Raw genomic sequence first — 18,915 nt, 5'->3', positions numbered from 1 at the left:
AGAGTAAAGTCCCTAACTTTGTAGTTGAACATGATGAGGGGGCTGCATGAGGTGGTCTGACAGAGCTTAGGAGCCATACCTCAAAGAACTGCTTTATTGATAACTGCGAGGCTGGGCATGGCTGCCCACTCAAGTGGTCCTGTAGAAAATACTTGGGAGCTGTGGCTCTTCTGGCCCAGAAGCAGCCATAGCCACCACAGCAGAGGGAATCAGAAATCTTCACATGAACATAGTCTTTCTGAGAGTGGGCAGGGAATTGCAGCCCTGCGCTGGCTGGACCCCCAGAATGTTTTTGGCAAATCCTTGCCTTGGCTCAGGGCTCTTGGCAACCAGTATGAGGCATAAGGGTTGGCCCAGGAGCTGTGGCACCAGTGTCCCTGCAGCCACCTGCTTGGGGCTCTCTGCTGAGGTACAGTCTTACCTCAGATGGCCTGGGCTGGCTGATGCCTGGCATAGTGGTTGTCTGGAGTTGGAACCAGATAGCAAGAGTCCTGGGTAGTGTTGGCGAGAAATAGCAGAAGGCTGTGGAAACCCCCAGCAGGCCTTCTTCCCTCTCCTCAGAGCAGTCAGTGCCCTGGAGTAGCTGAGAGGTGTCAAGGGGGGCTTGGGAGAGGAGGTGCTATACTCAGGGTGGTCTGGAGTTACAGCTTCGGGGGAGCTGCCTCGAAGGTGATCAGGCTGGATTCTGGGGCAGCCGCCTTCCCTGGGAGTGTGGGAGCCTTGTCTGAGGGTAGGGGGCTATCCACCTTAGCCCCTGCCTCCTCTTCATCGTCATCCATGCTAGGCCAGACGGACTGGTCCTCCACTCTCTTCAGCCGCTCATTGAGGGCCTTCAGGGCCAGTTGCCTGGAGCCAGAGGAAAGATGACAAGTCACTTTAGGTTTGGATTTGGCTCATGCCCTATACATTTCCCCATGAAGCTGACTCCTCCTACCACCCAGACTTCTCGCAGAATCCTGTGCAGGGACTGGACAGGGCCCAATCTGCCATCAGAAGGAGGATTCAAAGGCTACATAGAGCCTTCTCTTCATAGGGCAATTCCAGGCTGAGAAGGTCAGTAGGGTGTCTGGTAGACTGCCCAGCAGGCCAGGCTCAGGAATGATTCTTTTTTTTTTTTTTTTTAAAGTGAAGGATTTTTTTTAAAAATTATTATTTATGATAGTCACAGAGAGAGAGAGAGAGAGGCAGAGACACAGGCAGAGGGAGAAGCAGGCTCCATGCACCGGGAGCCCGATGTGGGATTCGATCCCGGGTCTCCAGGATCGCGCCCTGGGCCAAAGGCAGGCGCCAAACCGCTGTGCCACCCAGGGATCCCTCAGGAATGATTCTAAGGGTGATGCCTAAGCATGGACAAAGCTGGTAACCCAAGGAAGATGGGTGGAAGGGTAAGTCACTTGGATGTGGACACTAGCATCACATCCATGGAGAGGGTTATTACTTCTTTCTCTCCTTGTTAGGTGTGTTTTGAGACTTGGCAAGGGTTGAAGGGGAATGCTGGAACTCAAGCACCTATGTTGGATCTCAATCTGGGAAGCAGGGCCAACTTAGGTCAGCCCATCCTTCCTGACTACCCCAAAGCCACCAGGACCCGTGTTAGAGCAGGAACATACCAAGTGCTTGCAGAAAAGAGGAGGAACAGCGTATGTGTATAGGACACAAGCCAGAGCATTCTGGTTCCAATGGACAAATCCTTTTGGACCTCACTTTGAGGGGAGGTGGGAAAGTTGACTGGAAGGTATACACGTGTGCTTGTGACCCTACCCAGGAGGTGGAATGCCCATGCTGCCAGGTAATACTTCCAACAGTGGTCACTGTGGAACCTTGATGTCTCACCCTGTCTGTGCTGTAGGTATGGGGGACAGCCTATAATAGCCTTCTAAATTCCAACAGAGAAGCAAAGCCTCCAACGTGTCAGGAAACATGACAGGAAAGGCAACAAGAACATGGGCACAGAAAACCCTAGCACAATTCCACCGTGTGCTCCAGCCTGACACATGGCAAATTGGCACAGAAAGGACAGTTCTTCCTCATGCTACCCAGGCTCCCATCTTGGAGACTGCCTTGGCAATTCTCTCTAAAGCCTGCTAAAATGGAGAGACAGTGGCATACTAATAACTTTCTCACAATGGTCAAAGATAGGAAACCCTGCCTCCCACTACTAATAGCCCTTTGGGCTTGGGCATGGCATGCTGCCAGATGCCCAACTGGTTGAAGAAGTAACAACCACAAGGCTGTGTCAAGAACCTGCCCCCTGACAACCTTCTGTACCCCGGTCTGCCATTTCTTGGGCCAAAGCAGAGGGGTTTTGAATTTCCAGCCAACTCTAGCAATCCAAGACTCACTAAAGGAGGAGTCACCACTGGGAGCTGCAGAGCTCTGAGGACAGCTCAGTTTCTATCAGGTCTAGCCCTCTCTTGGTCCTACCTCTCCACTGGATAAAGTGAAGACAGAGTTCAGTCTTTAGGATTCATCAGCTACAGAGACACTATAGGGCCCACATACGACCTGCAGCATGCTTTGTGTGCTTTTCAACACCCACCACTTTAGGCAGTAGTAATCTGTGGCCCTTCCCCAGCTGGAAACTCCTTCAAGAAAGGGGTGTGTCTCATGCTCTACTCCACCGCCCAGCGGAGAGTAAGCACAGGGATAACCTTTCAGCTTAATTCATAAAGCTGCCTGCCAAGAATCCATTTCACAGGTGAGCAAAAGTAGAAGCCTTTGACAAACCAGAAAGTAGGAACAGAGTCTGCTCCAGATTTTGCCACTAAAGTAACTGCCTCAAAATACCCCTCAGCGATAATGTTGGAAACGGAGTAGTGACAATTCTGGTGAGTCTACGGACCTGGGAGAGAGGGATGGAGGGAGGGGGGAGGGAGGGAGGGAGGGAGAGGGGGGAGAGAGAGAGAGTGAGAGAGAGAGAGAGAGGGAGGGAGGGAGGGAGGACTGGATTAAAAAAGATCTGCCCTGCCCTGTCCAAGGTGCATCCAGTGAATAATTCAGCTGGGACTCCAGATGGTGCAGATGGCTTAATTTACAGGTAATGAAAACAATCATCTCCACTCCCTGTGTGGTCAGCAGGCTCCCTTGGTGGGTCACATGGGCTGTCCCCTGGGTTTGGTGTCACATACATGCTGAAAGGACAGAGTGGTAAATCTAGTAATACCCCTAAGGTTCCCTCTCAAATACATGGCAGAGAAGCACAGCATCTGAATTAAGACCCAGGAAGAGGATATGGTTCAGCATTTTGAATTTGGGGTGGCCCAGACTGCCTCATAAAGAAGGTCTCCTTGTCTGTCTCTCACTGGGGATATAGGACCAGTAGATTGTTTCTGGCTCCCACAGGACCTGTGTCTAGGATTCCAAGATTCTGAGACAATGCCAGGATTATGTGTATCTGGCTGTCCATTAGCCCCTCACACAGTATCAAAGGAAACTGGGCATCTCTTAGGACTTATTAAGCTGTCTGAGTGGTGAGAAAGGCAAATTTCACTCTAATGTAGGAAAGCACTACTGGAGCCCAGCATGTAAATGCTGAGTTTCTCAAGGCCACAAACCAGATTTTATCTCCTGAGGCTGCCCCAACACCTGACCCTTGGCTGCCAGTCAACACACAGCAAGCACAACAGATGGAATGGGACTTGATCAATAAAAAGTCTTAGCTCAGTAAGGTTTTGGAAGACTCCACAGTACCTTCTCCGCTCTGCGTCTTGAGGGTCTGTGCCTGGGAGGCTGATGGTGATGGAAGATGGGGCACCTACATCATAGCGCTTCACTGTCTTCTGGCATATCTTTACCTTCACCAGGAGGCCGTGCACCAAGTTCGCCAACAGCCCCACCACAGGCTGCAGGATCTCAGGAAAGAAGGTGGCAAAAGCAAAGTGGTCAGCCATATCCCCTCGGCCTCGGCTATGGCGCTGGTAGAAGCGAAGATACACCCAGCTGGAGAGCAGCCCAAAGCCATAGGAGGCCAGCGCTGGGCTCTGGAGCAGCGTGGCCAGCCGCAACAGCAGCAGCAGCCCCAAAAGCAGCATGGGAACCACGCTGACGCGCACCTGCGGCACACGCAGGACCACGCAGTCCCCCATGGTTTGCTTGAGTGCCACCAGGACACCACCTAGGAAGCCCAGGGCTCCGTGGATGCGGATAGTGAAAAGGTAGACCAAGTTGAAGGAAGCCATGTAGGTGAGGAGGTAGGCGAAGGCCCCCAGCAGCCCCACAGACACGTTCACCACTGAGAAGAAGATGAGCAGCTCCAGGGCCCCCCAGAGGGGCTCCAGCAAACGTCCAGCCACCACCACTGTGGCCAGGCTGATGGCCACATCCCACACGTGCTGTTCCATCAGCCCATGGGTGGCCAGAGTCCAGATCCAGAAATTGGGCGGAAAGAGGTAGCCTGGGGTGACCGCCAGGCAGCCCGTGTCCACGGCAAAGGACAGCAGATAGAGGAAGAGTACTGCCGCGCACAGGGTCTTTACCACCACGCTGGCGCTGGCCAGGATGGCCCCCAAGTGCTGGCGGGCGCCCGGTAGGGCGCGCTGCATCTTCCCGAAGGGCGTCGGCCTGAGGGAAGGGTCTAGTGTGTTAGGGGCCTCCCCGGGGCCTCGTCCCAGTCCGGCCCCGACGGGAGGCCCGCGCCTAGCCTAGTCACTGGCCTATGGCCCCGGTGAAGACTCCACTTCTGGTCGGGTTGGCTCCGGTCCAAAGGGCCGAGCGGGGCCTGTTAGAGGGCCCGGGACCTAGGCCCCTCCCGGGGACCCGAGCGAAGGCCCTGGGAGGCTTCGGCACGCCTGCCTGCCGGCCGGCCTGCCCACCCTGTGGGCCCCGCGCCAAGCTGACCGGGCGGGCGTTGATCTCAGGGCTCGGCCTATTCCATCCACTCGGGAGCCCTGCGGTCTGCGCGGGGATGGAGCCTAGTTCCGGGCCCCGGTCAAATCTTGTCAGCTCCGGCTCGGCCTCGGTCTTGGTCTTGGCTGCGAGCGTACCCCCTCCCTTCCCAGGCGCCGACAAACAGCACTGCTGCGCCTGCGCGCCCCGGGCAGCTGAGGGATACCCTTCCGGTTCCACGGCATGCTGGGACACCGAGTCGTGGGCCGAAGCCGGGCACGAGCGGAAGTCAGCGTTCTGCGTAAAACTACAAGTTCCAGGAAGCTGTGCGCTCCGGCCGTTCCGGTTGGGAAGAGAAGGGTGTACTGTGGAGTTGTAGTTCTCCAGACCGTTTGGTCTGGTTGTCCGGAGGCGGGGAGGAGTGAACCGGCTTCGTTAACCTCGGGAAAGCTGCGGGTCCCCGCGCGGCTGCGCAACTGCAGACACGCGCTTGCTGAATTTCCTGGTACATCTGAGTACATCTGAGTGTGTTTTGTGGACAGGCGTGTAGGTAAGAATGTAGGCGGTCTTGGTGTGCCTACCAGGGTGCGGGAACTCCCGAAATTTCCGCAGTTTCGTGTGCGCCTGACCCAGGTTGTATGAGTGTATGGGACCTGACACAGATTGGAATTCTTGCTCTGCCATTTGGCGGCTCTGTGACACTGGCCAAATTCCTCAGTTTCTTGAACCGTAAAATGGAGATGAGCGAGCGTTCAAGGGGACTGTGGTGTAAAATGCCAGTCCAGCCTGGGTGCTCAGTGAGTGTGTTGGCCAGGCTAACCTTGTTACAAGTGTGGTGGAGCTGCGCCTCGAACGCAGGTCTCCTGCCCCCAAAGAGGCAAGGCTGCGTGGGCTGCTTTTAGTGACTCTCTTCCCCACTACAGATTTCTCATCTCTGGCCCTGAGGAAGAGAGGTCACTACAGACTTGGGCCAGGGTGTCCCTGGGCCTCCACTTTACTGCATCGGTGGCTTCCTGCAGGTTGTGTCCTGTGCACGCTGTTTTTTTTTTTTTTTTTTTTTTTTTGTGTGTGTGTGTGTATTGAGTTACTTTTAAAAAATGTGCATATAATTAAAATAATTATATGTCAAAGCACATGTATAAAGTGCAGAGCCCCTTCCTTTAAGCCACTGATCTCAGTCACAACTGCACACATAGGCTTCCAGGTTACAAACGGTGTTGACATGACACCCGTTTCTTTGGGGTCTAGGTTCTCAATGGCTGCCACTCACTCTCAGGGTAGAGTTGCCAGATTTAGCAAATCAAAATACAGGGTGTTCGTGCTTGCTTCGGCAGCACATATACAAAATACAGGGTAGGGTGTTCAGTCAAATTTGAGTTTCATAAAAATGAATAGTTTTTTAGTGTAAGCATGGCCCCAGTCTTTTTAGTATAGTTATGTGTCATGCAATATTGGAGACATACTAAAAAATATTTGTTGTTTATCTGAATCCAAATTTGACTGGATGTTCTACATTTTATCTAGCAAGCCTACCCCAGGACCCAGCGCTGTTGCAAGGCATGGAGCTCTCTCAGGTTACTAGTTAGGCATTGCTCTGTGGCCAACTCATGGAGGGGAATGAGGAAGGATGTCTTTGCTAAGGACTGGAATGCCCTCCTCCATTTATTTAATATCTAAGGCCCCCCCCAGCCACAGGTCACCTCCTCTCTGAAGCCTTTGCTGATTTCTTGCCCTCCTCTCCAGGGGGGGAGAGGATTTCTCCCAAGTCTCAGTTTGTCTATCTGCAGTATGGAGATAAACTAGTACCCAACTCTAAGGTTGTAAGTTGGCTGCTTACTGGGTGAGTGCAAAGTGTGCATCATAAGAGAGTGAACATCAGTAGTACTGGGAAACCTTTACACTTGGTGGCTACTAGTTTCTCTCCTTGAAAAGACTGTGAAGGGTCACATGGACTAGGGTTGATTATTTAGAGTTGGGATTAAAATGAACACAGGCAGGCCAGAGGGAGGTCTGAGAGGATTCACCGAAACAGACTCCGTTTTCGGTTCTAGTATGAGCAACAGCAGTCAAGAGCACTGGGTCTTAAGCCTCCCCTGGGCTGGAAAGGAGCCATGGTCATGCTAGTGGGTGGGCCAGACCCTGGCCTCCTCTGGACAGCAGGATGGGGCCCTCAAGCACCAGGTCCTGGACTTGGGCCAGGTACTAACTCATTGCTCCAAGTGGGTGACCTGCCCATTAAGCCCTGGTGGTCTGACCTGATGCCTAGATGCCTGCCTAACCTCGAATCTCATCTGTCTTCTTCCACTATCCTGGCCTTTAAGGACAGCTTTTCTCAGAGGCTTTTGCAATTATATGAGACAAAGGATGTCAAGGACCCGGCATTTTGGAAACCTAAGAAGCATTATGACCTATATACCCTCTTGGGTACCTGGGTTGCATGGGTTGCAGTGGCCTTCACTCCCAGCGGAGTGGTAGATGGGACTTTGAGCTCATGGCCACCTACCTGTCTTCAAGCTACCCAATCCCCACCCTCAGGCAGACACAGTGGATGGGAACCATTTGAAGTGAAAATATGAACATTATTTAATAACTGATCTTCTGTAATAAACCATTTGAAAATATTTTACAAGGAATCACACACAATATTTTACAAAGTTTCTTGACTTTTTTGTCACTGTTGTTTTTCTGACTTGTCTGTACAAAATAGAACAACAACCAAAAAAAAGGGCAGAGAAAAGGAAATGGCCCCCCAGTCCCCCACAGATCCCCCGAGCCCGAGGTGAGGGGGCAGCCAGGTCAGGTGGGTGATGAGAAGGATCAGACCCAGCTGGGGGTTGGACAACTATCTGATGGGGATTGTTTGTCTGTTTTCCTGTTTTTTAAACTTAAAATAGATATTTTTCTATATATGTTTGATTCTGTTTTATTTTTATATTCTCCATTGAGCACCTGACTACACTACAGTTACACACACGCCCCCGCAAGACATGGCTGGCATCTAGGCTGGGTGTACAGCATGGGTGCCCACCCTGGCACCAGCAGCGGGCATGGACCATACACACACACTGAGAAAGCAACAAGCAACATGACATTAATTAACGGAGCCATTAATTAATGCATCACCCTCCCCCCTCCTCCCAGTCCATCTGAACCTCATGGCCACGTCCCCCTGCCCTCAGTCCCCCACTTGCCCCCAGGCTGGGATGCCTTTGGGGAAAATGATCAGAATGAATGGTGTAAAGACATGTGCCTGGGCCCAGCCTCTGTGTGTGCACAGAGTGTGTACATGCGTGTATGTGTGTGCAAGTGTATTCAGCAGGGAGGAAAAGTCTGCCCCCCCATTGGGGGCAGGGTGTGTGTGTGTGTGTGTGTGTGTGTGTGTGTGTGTGTGTGTGAAAAGAAACAGGGAATAGGCACAGGCCTGAGTGTGTAAGGGCCAGATTGGGGATGGGATGGCCCAGCCAGGAGTGATCATGTCACTCTGGCTAAGGCAAAGGGCAATGTCTGGTGAAGATTCCTCTGCCAAGAGGTGCAGGCAGTCGCATGTGGTCCCACTGGGGGCCTGACACTAGTGCGAAATGGTTACAATGAGCACCTGGCGGGGTGAGGGACATTTCCAGGATACTGGCGGCTAGGATGGGACAGAAGGGTCTTCACCCTCTGCCCCAGCATTTGGCACTGTTTGACATTCAGCTTTAGAGACAGAGGACCAGCTGGGCTGCAGGTCAGATTAGAGGCGGGTGGTGAGCAGGAGATGAAGTGTGCACATGCCAACCCTCCCACCGACCCCATGCCCTGTGTAAGGCTTTGTGAGCCCCCACCCCTACCCCATGGTGTATGTGTGTTTGTGTATGTGTGTGTGTGTGTGTGTGTTCTCCTTGGTATGTCTAATGTGAGTCCAGTTTCTGCCCTCAGGGCTCCAGGTGTGTATGGGGTTGTGTCTGAACCAGTGTCAGTCACTGGCTTGTCACCCCCACAGCTGGAGGAAGGTGGCTGTAGGCCTGAAAGGGGCAGGTGCCCATTGTGGGGCTGCCTCACGAATTCTCTCCTGCTAGAATGGAAGCTGGGATGCACAGGCCTCAAACTGCCCATCTCAACTTCATTATTCCCAGGGAATCCAGATTTGCTCCTGGGTGGGGCATAAGGGCCAGGTTAGAGGAGTCCAGCTGGGGCAGGGCCTAGGTCTCCCGCACAAAGGGAGCCTTGGGGCAGGGTGGGCAGTGGAGGCCTGGTTTGGCACCAGTACTGTGGCTTCCCTGTCCCAGCCCTAAGGGGTGGGTATGTCCAGTGGGAATAAGGGGTCTGGGGTCACTTGACAGTTCAGCGGTGAGATGTGGCTTGGGGGCCAAAGACCTGCGGCACCCTCCTTTGGGACCCCCCCACTCCAAGGCTCAGACCCTGGGGCCTGGCCGCTCAGGTCCTTCAGTGAGGGAGGAGGCGAGGCTCTAAGGCGGGGTATGTGGGGCAGGGGAGCAGGGGAGAGGCGGGGAGGCCTGGAGAGGGGCGGGGGGGGGCGCTCAGAGGCGGCGCGAGGCGTGGGCGTGGACTTGGGGCTGCGGCCGGGGAGGCAGGCCCAGGAGGAGCAGCAGCTGCAGCGAGACCAGGACGCCCAGCGACGGCGGGAAGGAAGCTCCGCGGCCGCAGTCTGAGGTATCTTCCTGCGGGAAGAGGCAGGGAGCGTGTCGGCCGGCGGCGCGGGGAGGGGAGAGGAAGGGAGGGGGGGAAGTCAAGTGCGCCGCCCCTTCCTCACCGTCGCGTTGTAGTCAAAGCAGATGTGCGGGCCTCTCCGGTATCGCGGTCTCTGCACCAGTTCACACTGCTCCGGGCCGTCCGCTGGGCATGGGTGGGGAGTCAAGGAGGCGGCAGGGCATGGAGGGGGCGCGGGGAACGGGAGGGGGCGCGGGCGGCGGGGAGCAGCGGGGGCAGGATACAGTGTGTCTCCTTCTGCAGCAGCCGGCCAGCCTCACACTGGCTGCACAGCGGCTTCTCGGCCACCACGAAGAGAAGGTTCGTGTTGGTCAGTCTCTGCGCGTGGAACAGCCTGCAGGCGGCACGGAAAGGCGGGGCGTTGGGGCTCGCCCCTCCCCTCCCCGCCGCAGGCCCCGCCCCTCCCCGCCGCAGGCCCCGCCCACCCGGCTAGCCCCCGCGGGGCCCCATTGGGTCCTCCGGTCCGGCTCCCCGCGGGCACCTGGAGCAGTTTCCGCAGTCGATGATGGCGTTGTAGGAGGCGTTCACCGACCCGAAGTAGTACTGAGTCTGTTTCATGACGCAGCTGCTCTCGCGCGCCTCGGGGCTCCCCTCGGCCTCCGCGGAGTCTGCGGGGCCCAGAGCGCCTCAGCCCCACCCGTACACCCTGGCCAGCTCCGGCCTCAGCCGCGCTCAGCCGTAAGCCCCGCCCTCTCTTGGCCCGGGTGTCGTCTGAACTTAGACTCGGGAGGAGAGGTTCGAGGTGGGGCCTCCAGAGCCCTACCTACCTGCCTGGAACCAGCTGTGATAGATGAGGCCATAGAGGAGCTGCTGGAACAAGGACCTGCAGGGTATGAGTGAGAGTGCTCACCAGAGACCAGTGCCCTGCGCCACCACTTCTCTTGTGCCCTCCTGCCCAGGGAGCCCCTCCCTCCCCTCCTCCTCCCTGGGACTCACCAGGCTGCAGCTGAGGTCCACCAGGCCAGGTTAAGGAAGTCTGCAATGGTGGGCTGCAGTGAAGAGAGGGGCATGGGCTGCCACTGCGGTCCGGACCCGGGTCACCCCCAGCTCTCTCCTCAGAAGTGGAGCGTCGTCTGTGGGCAGGTCTCCCATCCCCCCCATTCCTCCCGCAACCTCCTGGCCAGGCATCCCTGAGGCTCACCACAAAGACGCCCCGCGGTGCAGCACCCAGGTTGCCAGGGGGCTGGGGGGCGCAGGCTGCCTGATAATCGTAGGACTCTTTGCGGGTGTAGAAGGAGTTATTGTAGAGTGCCAGCATCAGGTTGGCGTCCACCTCACTGAAGAACCTGCCCACCTGGGAAGGCCGGGAGGGAATGGTAGTCACGGAGCAGGTAGTGCCACACCCCCAGAAGGCTCAAACCCTGGCTCCCTCCTTCCAACCCCTTCCTGACCCTCACCTGGTCCCACTGATGATTCTGGTTTGACAGCACCAGGAATCCCCCATCATCAATGAGGACACAGAGCAGATCCTGAGAGGTGGGGAAGGGGGAGGAAGACGGAGACTCAGGCCCAGATCTTCCTCCCCAGACCCTGGCAGACGGGTCCTTGGGTAGAAGGGCCACCACTCCCCCCAGTTCTGGTAAACCTGTGAAGTCAGAGTGGGATGTTGGGACCCCCCAGGCCAAGGGATGGGCTAGGAGTTGTAGTGGGGACTAAAGTCTGGGATTGGAGTAAGCTAGGGTTCAGGGCACACGTACCTCATTGTTAACCTCGCAGTCCATCTCACAGTGGCTGCTAGGGCCACACTGCTGGGCAGAGAGCAAGGACAGTAAGGTGCCTGCTAGTTTCCCCCCTCCCATCACCCTTCGTATATCTGGGTCCCCACACTATTTGTAACAGCCACTGCCTCCCCAGAGGCACAGGAACCACTCTGAATGAGTGTTAGGGGTTCCTGGGGGCCTCTAGAGTTAGTACTGCTGGGCTTACTGGCCCCACCCCCACCCAGGTACCTTCTGAGGCTGGTCTTGGTGGGTACGGTTGCTGGCTAGCACCTTGAACTTCTCAGCCCAGGCCTCTAGGTCCAGCTTAACACCTACCACTAGAGAGGACAGCAAGGGGCCATCAATGCCCACCCGCCCGGGCAGCACCCTGCCCATAGTCTCTTTCCCCACCTCTGTCCCAGGCATTCACCTGCTGGCCTCAGTGTGCGCCCGCCCAGGCTTAGCTCCACAGCTGTGCTGACGAGGATGCCCACTGTGTCATTCTCCAGCTCCAGTGGCCTTAACAGGGCTGGAAGGGGTTGAGGAGGTTAGGAGTAGAGGCTGGTGGCCACATGGATCACCCTGTGCTGGGCCTGTGGACCCAGAAGCCCAAGCCAAGCCCCCAGTACCCAGTGTAGTGTTCGGCTCAGCCTAGCTCTGTCTTCTCATCTGCCCCAGTCTCAGCTAGCCTCGTGTTTGAGAGGGGTCTCAGACAGCAGAACCTAGCCCTGGCTGAGCAGACAGGGAAGCCCCAACTTCCCACCTGCTGCTAGGCGCCTGGGAGAACACTCACCATCCTGATGTGGGGGTTTGAAGATATAGCCGTGGTTGTCCAGGCTACGGCGATAGAAGCTGGCATTGAAGGGCTCCGGGTTCTCCGTCCAGTCCTCAGCTGCTCTGGTTATCCGAGACAGACAGAGGTTGGTGGAAGGGGTGGTGTGTGGGGACCGTGTCTCAGCAGGTGCAAAGAGGCCTGTAGGCAGCAGGGCAGAGGCAGGGTCCTAGGCAGGGGCAGGGTGCTGGGTGGCAGGGTAGGTCACTTACTTGTTGGGGAAAACGCGAGTGATGCCGCCGTCGGTGGCAGCAAACACGGCCAGAAGGCTGTACCTGGTGAGGGGGGGCGGGGTGCAGCAGGGAGGTGAGTCATAGGCCTGCCTTCTTCAGGGCAGGGCCAGGGCCTCCGGGCCCATCCCCACCTCCTGCCCCCATAGGCTGGGTGATGCCTACGTGTTGAGATCTTGGTCCCGCCACACTCGCTCTACCAGCTGCTGCGTGATGCCCGTGTCCAAGATCAGGTTGTGCAGAAGAAAGTTGTTGCCTGGAACGGGAGGGTAGGGGTGGAGGGGGTGTCATCTTATGGCTTCCTGCCCGTTCTCCCCCACATACCCAAGGCTCCAAAGGAGCCTTCCTCGCTGCCTGGGCTTGGGTCTGCCTCACACCTGCCCCATCTCTGGGTTCTTTTGGGCTGCCCGCCTCTGGCCTGGGCTCTACCCAGACCCAGCTGCCCCACCAGGCACTCACACTGCTTGGAGTCTGGAGTCACTTTCTCCATGAGCTCAATGAAGTTTTTCAGGAACTCGGTGTTGTTGTCTGAGGCATTCAGGTCCTTGCAATACTCTCTGGGGGTGGGGAGGGGCAAGAAGAGTAGGCTTGGGGGGCTGGACAGAGCAGTAGTGTTGAGGCTTCCCCACAGGCCTGCCTGGCTGTTGGCCGAGAAGCCTGGGCCTCAGGCAGGGGCATGTGTATTTTTACGGGTTGTAGCCACTACATGCCTGGCAGTCTGCCACGTCTGAATAGGGGCAGAGCTGACACAAGAATGATGGTCTGCTTCCTCCAGCCTGGCTGTTTCTCCCCCCCTGGGTATAGCCCTGCAGGGCCTCCCACGCCTCCTGTGTAGCTGGACCCACACAGCCCACCTGGGAGGCCCCAGGCAGTGTGTCACTTCTGGCTGGTCCACCTGTATGCTGTCGTGTTTCTGCGGGCACAGGGCCGGTGAAGTCCCGGCACTGGCTTTGTCAGCCTCAGTGTGAGACCTCAGCCTGCCGCTTCCTGGCTTTGTGCCTCTGGACAGCTCACTCAAGCTCTCCAAGTCTCAGTGTGGTCCATCATACCACAGAGGGTGTCAGGAAGCCAGTGGGAACACGTGGGGCCTCAGACTGGTTGTTCCCCCTGCCCAGAATGCTCTTCCCCCAGAAGCAGACAGGCAAGATCCCTCACTTCCTTCAAGGCCCTTGCTGGGCTCAGGCTCCGGGGCCAGAGAACATGGGAACTTTGGGGGCATGGGTGGCCTGCTTAGGGCTGTGGTCCCCAGGAAATGTTGGCGAGCAGTCCTTCTACCCTGCTAGATGGAGCTCTCTCTCCTGCCCAATCCCTCGTTCACACTTCTGCCACCAGAGGCCTCCCCACTGGCCTGGAGGCAGCAACTTTGGGAGTTTTTAGAATGCACTGCTTCCCTGGGCTGTGCTAGGGCCCATGGTTTGGTGAGGGCACCTGGGGTGGGGTTTCAGCACCCACTTGCTCTTTGGCCCCGATGGTCTTGTACAGTGCCCAGCCTGTACTTCTGTGGTAGCGGGCACACCAGACACATCCAGAGTGACACCCATCTAGTTGTACTTCAGATACAACTCCCCTGCTGTTCCCCACCCCTGTCCCCCAACAATATGTACATTTACGGTTGTGGATTACTTCATTCATTCACTCACCCAACACGTATTCATTGAGCTTTCCCAAGCCAAAGATACAGAAGTGAAAAAAATAAACAGTCCCCTCTCTCAGGGTCATGTGGGCCACACGGGCCTTTCTCACTCATTTCCACAGTCATTCAGGCACACAGCCCACCCCACATTTACATTCAGACCCTTATGAATGTACACAATTGCTCACAAATACAAACACACCTACAGAGAGTCAAGAGAAATGTGTGGGTGCATGCACACACGTGCACACACATGGAGGTCAGGAATGTCCAGAGCCCCCGTGTGGTGCCAAGATTCAAGAGTGCCCATGGGTCTGTGTCGGCTGCATCCACCTGCCCTCATCCAAAGCCAGGTCACAGTGGAGGGCTTCACCACCTGGGGGCCTGTTGGCCTCCTCACTGTGGGCCAACAGGCACAGGGTATGCACCCAAGGATGTGTGTGCATGCTGACTGTGCACTTCAGGGCTGGTCCAGGGTGCGGGGCCCCGACCCCTCACTTGCCAGAGCAGCTCTTTGAAGGCCTTGTACTCCCCACCTCCCCCCATCCTCCGTGAGCCACCACACCTGAATTCAGCACTGCTGACAGGGGCTCTGGCTGGCTCATCCCCGGACCACACGAACACTGACTGACACAGGACAAGGATGGGGTGCGGGGCAGGGGGTGGGAAGGGCACCACAGACCAGAGCAGCAGCTGCCCAGTGGAGAGTGTGCTGCGGACAGACTGTCCAGGGCAGAAAGGGTCCGTCCTGGTGGCCTGGGAAGGCAGGGAAGAGCAGTGGAGTCTGGAACCCTCCTGTCCCACGTTCAGTGGGGGCTGGCGCCGTCGGCGGCTGGCCACTGCTGCCTGGTGCGGCTGCATGGCCCGGGTATGCACATGGCCGCACATACGGGGCTATGCATGGGGTGGGGGTAGGGATGGGGGCGACACTGCACAGGACACACACACACAGAGCTCCGGGCAGCAGTGCAGGAGGCAGGGCCAGGGCAGTTGGGGTTGGGGAGGACACCTCAGTAAGGCCACACGCAAGCTACCTGGGAGCAATGAAAACATGTCCTTCAGACTCAAAGCTGCTGGGGAGCAGGAACTCAAAATCTGCAACAGAAACGGGGGGTTATCCGGCGGGGGCTGGGGAGGCAGGAGGCCAGGGGCTCAGAGCTGACAGGGCTGGAGGGACAGGGAAGAGGGTGGCTTGAGGGAGGGGGAGACACCAGCAAAGAGGGAACCCGCCACTTCCACGTTCAAGTTCGAGCCAGAGAGAAGGGGCGGGCAGAGAGAAGGGGCGGGTGGGGAGGGGTGGAGGGCCTGTGGAGACTACAGCATCGCAGGAGGAGGGCAGTTATAGCCAATATGTTGCCCAGGCCTGGTCCTCTGTCGGCAGTGAGTCCCGTGGCGTGGCTGTATATGCTTCCATACGGCTGTATAGCACATATACACGGACACACACACACACATATATATATACACACACTGCTATATATATGCATGGTCTGGGGGAGGCACCGGTCTTGCTCTTATCATATCCATAATGGAAAAAACCGCATGCTGAGCTTCCTTTGCCTCCAAAGAGACTTTGAGGAAGGGAATTGGCTTTTGGCTGCGGATTTTTATCTCTCTTTCTTTGCTGCAGCTGTTTGCATTTTGGTAGGTCTTGCTTTTGTTCTGTGTCAGGCATCAACATGGCCAAACCGAGGGATTTCTCACAGGCACAGACAGTCCAACCAGAGACGGTATGGGCAGCTGGGGCTGGGCTGCAGTGCATTGTGGGGGTGGGGGTCCAGCGGTCCTTCCTGGGCTGGGAGGCTGGGTGAGGGGAGACTCTCGAGGTATCTGGGAATGTCTCCACGCTGTGGGAGGAGGGTCTGGGAGCCAGGAGGGGACACCTGCTTGAACCTGTACACCTGCCCTCTTGGGCTGGAGGTATGAGGGCAGGTGGGGAAGAACAACGAGCCTCCATGACCTGTTAGTTCAGAGCAGCCAAAAGAGGAGTGCTGGGGCTCCAGAGTGGGGTGCTTTTCAGGGATCCATCAGTTAGGCTGTGCACATGTTTGAGAGTGAGCATATATGTACATGGGAGAGCATGTGTGTTTGCATAAGTGTGCATGTATACAAGTGTCTCTGTGTGGGTTTGTGAGTGAATCTGAGGCTTCTCTGTGGTGTCTCCCTGCCCAGCTGGATCAGCTACCTGGCTGATCCGCATCTTGGAGGTGTGCCCCTGCTCCTTGGTCTGTTGCACCCTGGGCAGCCCACCTTCCAATCCTGTCTTCACCAAGGTTCCAACCTCTCTGTCACCCTAGGGCTTTATTTTTGCAGAAGAGGGGTCTTCTGTGTTCCCAGATACTCCCACAATGCACTGCAAGATTCTGGGAAGTGGATTTGGGGTGCCTGGAGGGACTGGGCAGTCACTGGTTGGACTGTTGCTTTCTGTTGGGACTGTGAGGCAGGGTTTGGACACAAGCCGACAGGGAACGGGTGTGGGGGAGGGGAAGGAGGAGAAAGAAAAAGGAGGTAGGGAGACTAGGCTGTAGTTGTCATTGTAACCAGAGCCCTGCATTTCTGGGGACACTGGGAGGGATGTGGAAGGGGGAGAAAAGACAACTCAAGCCAGTGGGGGTAGGGCCTATCCCCCACCCCCACCCAGGCCACTGGGGCCAGCTATATCCCTTTTGCTGGACTAAGCTGGACAGGGCCCCTTGGGCTTCCTGGGCCATCCCCTGGTTGCTCTCCGTGCCCATCTACCCAGGCATGCCCTGGGAGCAGTATCTCTGTGCACCAGTGGTGGAGACCCTCATGAGCTTCCCCCTCCACTCCTCTTATTCTCCACCCGAGTCTGTGAGTTCATTGCCTACGTTCCTCCAGAGTCTCTGGCTTGGGTATCTCTAAGTGCCAGAATTTTTCTTCACTCCCAGATTGATTCCCTCTGAGCTCTTTTGCTGGCCTTTGGGGTCCAGATACATTTCCTTCCATTCCTGGCTAGGCGCACCATTGGGAGTCTGCTTTTATTCCCCAGGGGAAGGCCTTCTCTATACCTGAGCACCTGCCCCAGTGGCAGTGGGTACCATGGTTGAGCTGGGCCAGCGGGCTTTAGCAAAGTCTAAAGTAGTGGAGGCAGCAGGGGCGTCAGCACCTAGGCCAGAACGTAGTGGAGGCAGCAGGGGACAGGGGCATCAGCACCTAGGCCAGTACCCTCGATGGTTGGTGCCCTGGATGGTTGCCTTGCTCTCCCAGTGGCCTGGCTGATGACCTGTCCTGCCCAGAATCAGAGTGGGGGGCTTTCAGAGCCTTCCAGAGCCAACTCCTTGGAGAGCTGACAACTTCTGGACCATCTGCCAGAGATCACAGGAGGGAGAACTATCCCAGAGGAAGGCTCATGTGGCTGCAGCTTTCCTTTCCCGTAAGCCTCTCTTAAGCCCCACTGAGGATTCATCTAGCCCTTGCCTATCAGGACTCCTGCCCTGCTGGGTGGGAGGTGGTGGAGAGGCATCCAGCTCTGTCCCCACTGTTGAGTTGTCTTGGAGGGACAGAGATTTTGGGGATGGGCAGGGACCTTCCCAGAGGGAGCAAGAAGGACGAGGAGGGGGCCTGAGTTCTCAGAACACCCGGAGACCACCCTGCAGGCAGGGCCAGGAGAAGGGCCGCTGGCTGTAATTGGGGTTTTAGGGATGAGGGAAAAGGCAAGAACTAGAGGAGCCAAGGGGATGCTGGGAGAGAGCCCTGGAGAGCAGGGGTTTGGCTGGTCTTGGGCAGGGAGGGGGGCAAGCAGGGGTGTGAGGGTGGGTGGGGTGGGGAGAGGAGGGTGCACTGGTTCTGAATATACTTGCCCTTCAGTTTGCTGATTGGCACTGGGACAGTCCACCAAGAGAGAAAGCGAGGAAAACAAAAACAACACAAACACAAAAACAAACGAAAAGGGGGAGGGGAAGGGGAGGGGCACAAACAATATTTTATTCAATGGCTGTTTGAATGAAAATATTGTGTCTCATCATCATACCGAAAGGAAACTTCTTGCAAAAAAACGACATGAGAGAGAAAGAGAGAGCGAGAAAACTCAAAGGAGATGAGCCCCAGTCGGCCAGGCAGGTGGGGGGCGCCCGGTGGGGCCGGAGCCCCAGCCTCCCTCCCAGTGACTTCGGGCGGTGGGCAGGCAGGGCCACAGGCTCTGGAGGCCTCTTGGGGGAGGCCCAGGGTGAGCAGGACATGCAGGGATGAGCCACAGGCAGAGGAGTGGGCGAGGGAGGGAAGGAAGGAAGGAGAGAGGTCCTAGAGGAGGAGAGGGGGGTGAGGGAGGAGGAAGAAGAGGCAGGGGGGTTGGGATGTAGGGGATGAAGATGGGGAAGAGAGCAGAGGGAGGGAGGGAGAGAAACTAGGGATGCTGGGGGAGGGGGAGACGGAAGGAGCAGAAGGGAGGGGGGGGAAGAGGAGGTGGGCGTACAGGGAAAGGAGAGAGAAGGAGGGAGGGAGGGAGAAGGGGAGAGGAGGAGGGGAGAGAGAAGGGAGGGAAGGGGGGAGAGAGATGGAAGGGCAGAGGGGGTCAGAGAAAGGAGGGAAATGAGGGAGGATGAGTGAGGGGGCGAGGAGGGGGAGAGAGACCCTGGGGGGGGGTGTGGCACCACAGAGGGGGAGAGCTACAGGGCGCAGAGGGGAGGAGAAATGAGAGGAGGGGGTGTCTTCCAAGAATGCAGCTCCCAGAGGTGTGCGGTGGGGAGGCAGGCTAAGGAGGGAAGACACGCAGTAGGAGAAACTAAAACCAAAACCTCAACGGAAATCATGAGAGAATGATCTGGAACCAAGTCTGAGAAAAGGCGAGCATGCAGATTTCCACAGACTTTCCGATGGCTGGTGCCCCAGCCTGCGGGTGCCTGGGGTGGGGGTGGGGTTGGGCAGACTGGGCAGGAGGGGCTGCCTTTGCCGCCAGTGGCTGGCTATGCTGCCTGGGGCCGGCCAGGGCGCGGGGCAGAGGCAAGGGTGCAGGGCGCAGGCAGGGGGCGG

General features: G+C 56.8%; 2 protein-coding genes across 4 annotated transcripts in view; both read right to left on the bottom strand.

The window, feature by feature from the left end:
* Positions 1-76: 76 nt before the first annotated feature.
* On the bottom strand, positions 77-5,804 carry TMEM115 (transmembrane protein 115). Its single transcript, XM_055343650.1, has 2 exons — positions 3,691-5,804; positions 77-846 (listed from the first exon to the last, which is right to left on the bottom strand). The coding sequence occupies exons 1-2, from the start codon at positions 4,539-4,541 to the stop codon at positions 642-644; spliced, it is 1,056 nt and encodes a 351-aa protein (XP_055199625.1). The 5' UTR covers positions 4,542-5,804; the 3' UTR covers positions 77-641.
* Positions 5,805-5,949: 145 nt separating this feature from the next.
* The window catches only part of CACNA2D2 (calcium voltage-gated channel auxiliary subunit alpha2delta 2), a 141,006-nt gene continuing 128,040 nt past the window's right edge, over positions 5,950-18,915 (bottom strand). The window contains exons 23-38 of one of the 3 annotated variants that reach the window (XM_055344131.1): positions 14,961-15,021; positions 12,753-12,850; positions 12,459-12,549; positions 12,276-12,338; positions 12,025-12,128; positions 11,662-11,760; positions 11,481-11,569; positions 11,229-11,279; positions 10,929-11,000; positions 10,673-10,825; positions 10,468-10,520; positions 10,299-10,354; positions 10,013-10,139; positions 9,756-9,865; positions 9,575-9,657; positions 5,950-9,482 (exon numbers count right to left, since the gene is read on the bottom strand). In XM_055344131.1, the coding sequence (XP_055200106.1) occupies positions 9,342-9,482; positions 9,575-9,657; positions 9,756-9,865; positions 10,013-10,139; positions 10,299-10,354; positions 10,468-10,520; positions 10,673-10,825; positions 10,929-11,000; positions 11,229-11,279; positions 11,481-11,569; positions 11,662-11,760; positions 12,025-12,128; positions 12,276-12,338; positions 12,459-12,549; positions 12,753-12,850; positions 14,961-15,021 (1,451 nt within the window). In that variant the 3' untranslated portion in view covers positions 5,950-9,341. The other 2 variants (XM_055344132.1, XM_055344133.1) reach the window with 2 other exon arrangements.

This window comes from Nyctereutes procyonoides, unplaced genomic scaffold, assembly GCF_905146905.1.
Source record: "Nyctereutes procyonoides isolate TBG_1078 unplaced genomic scaffold, NYPRO_anot_genome, whole genome shotgun sequence".
In the NCBI taxonomy this organism is placed as follows: domain Eukaryota; kingdom Metazoa; phylum Chordata; class Mammalia; order Carnivora; family Canidae; genus Nyctereutes; species Nyctereutes procyonoides.
The sequence above is the reverse complement of the archived record's forward strand: the minus strand, read 5'-3'. Positions and strand labels throughout refer to the sequence as shown.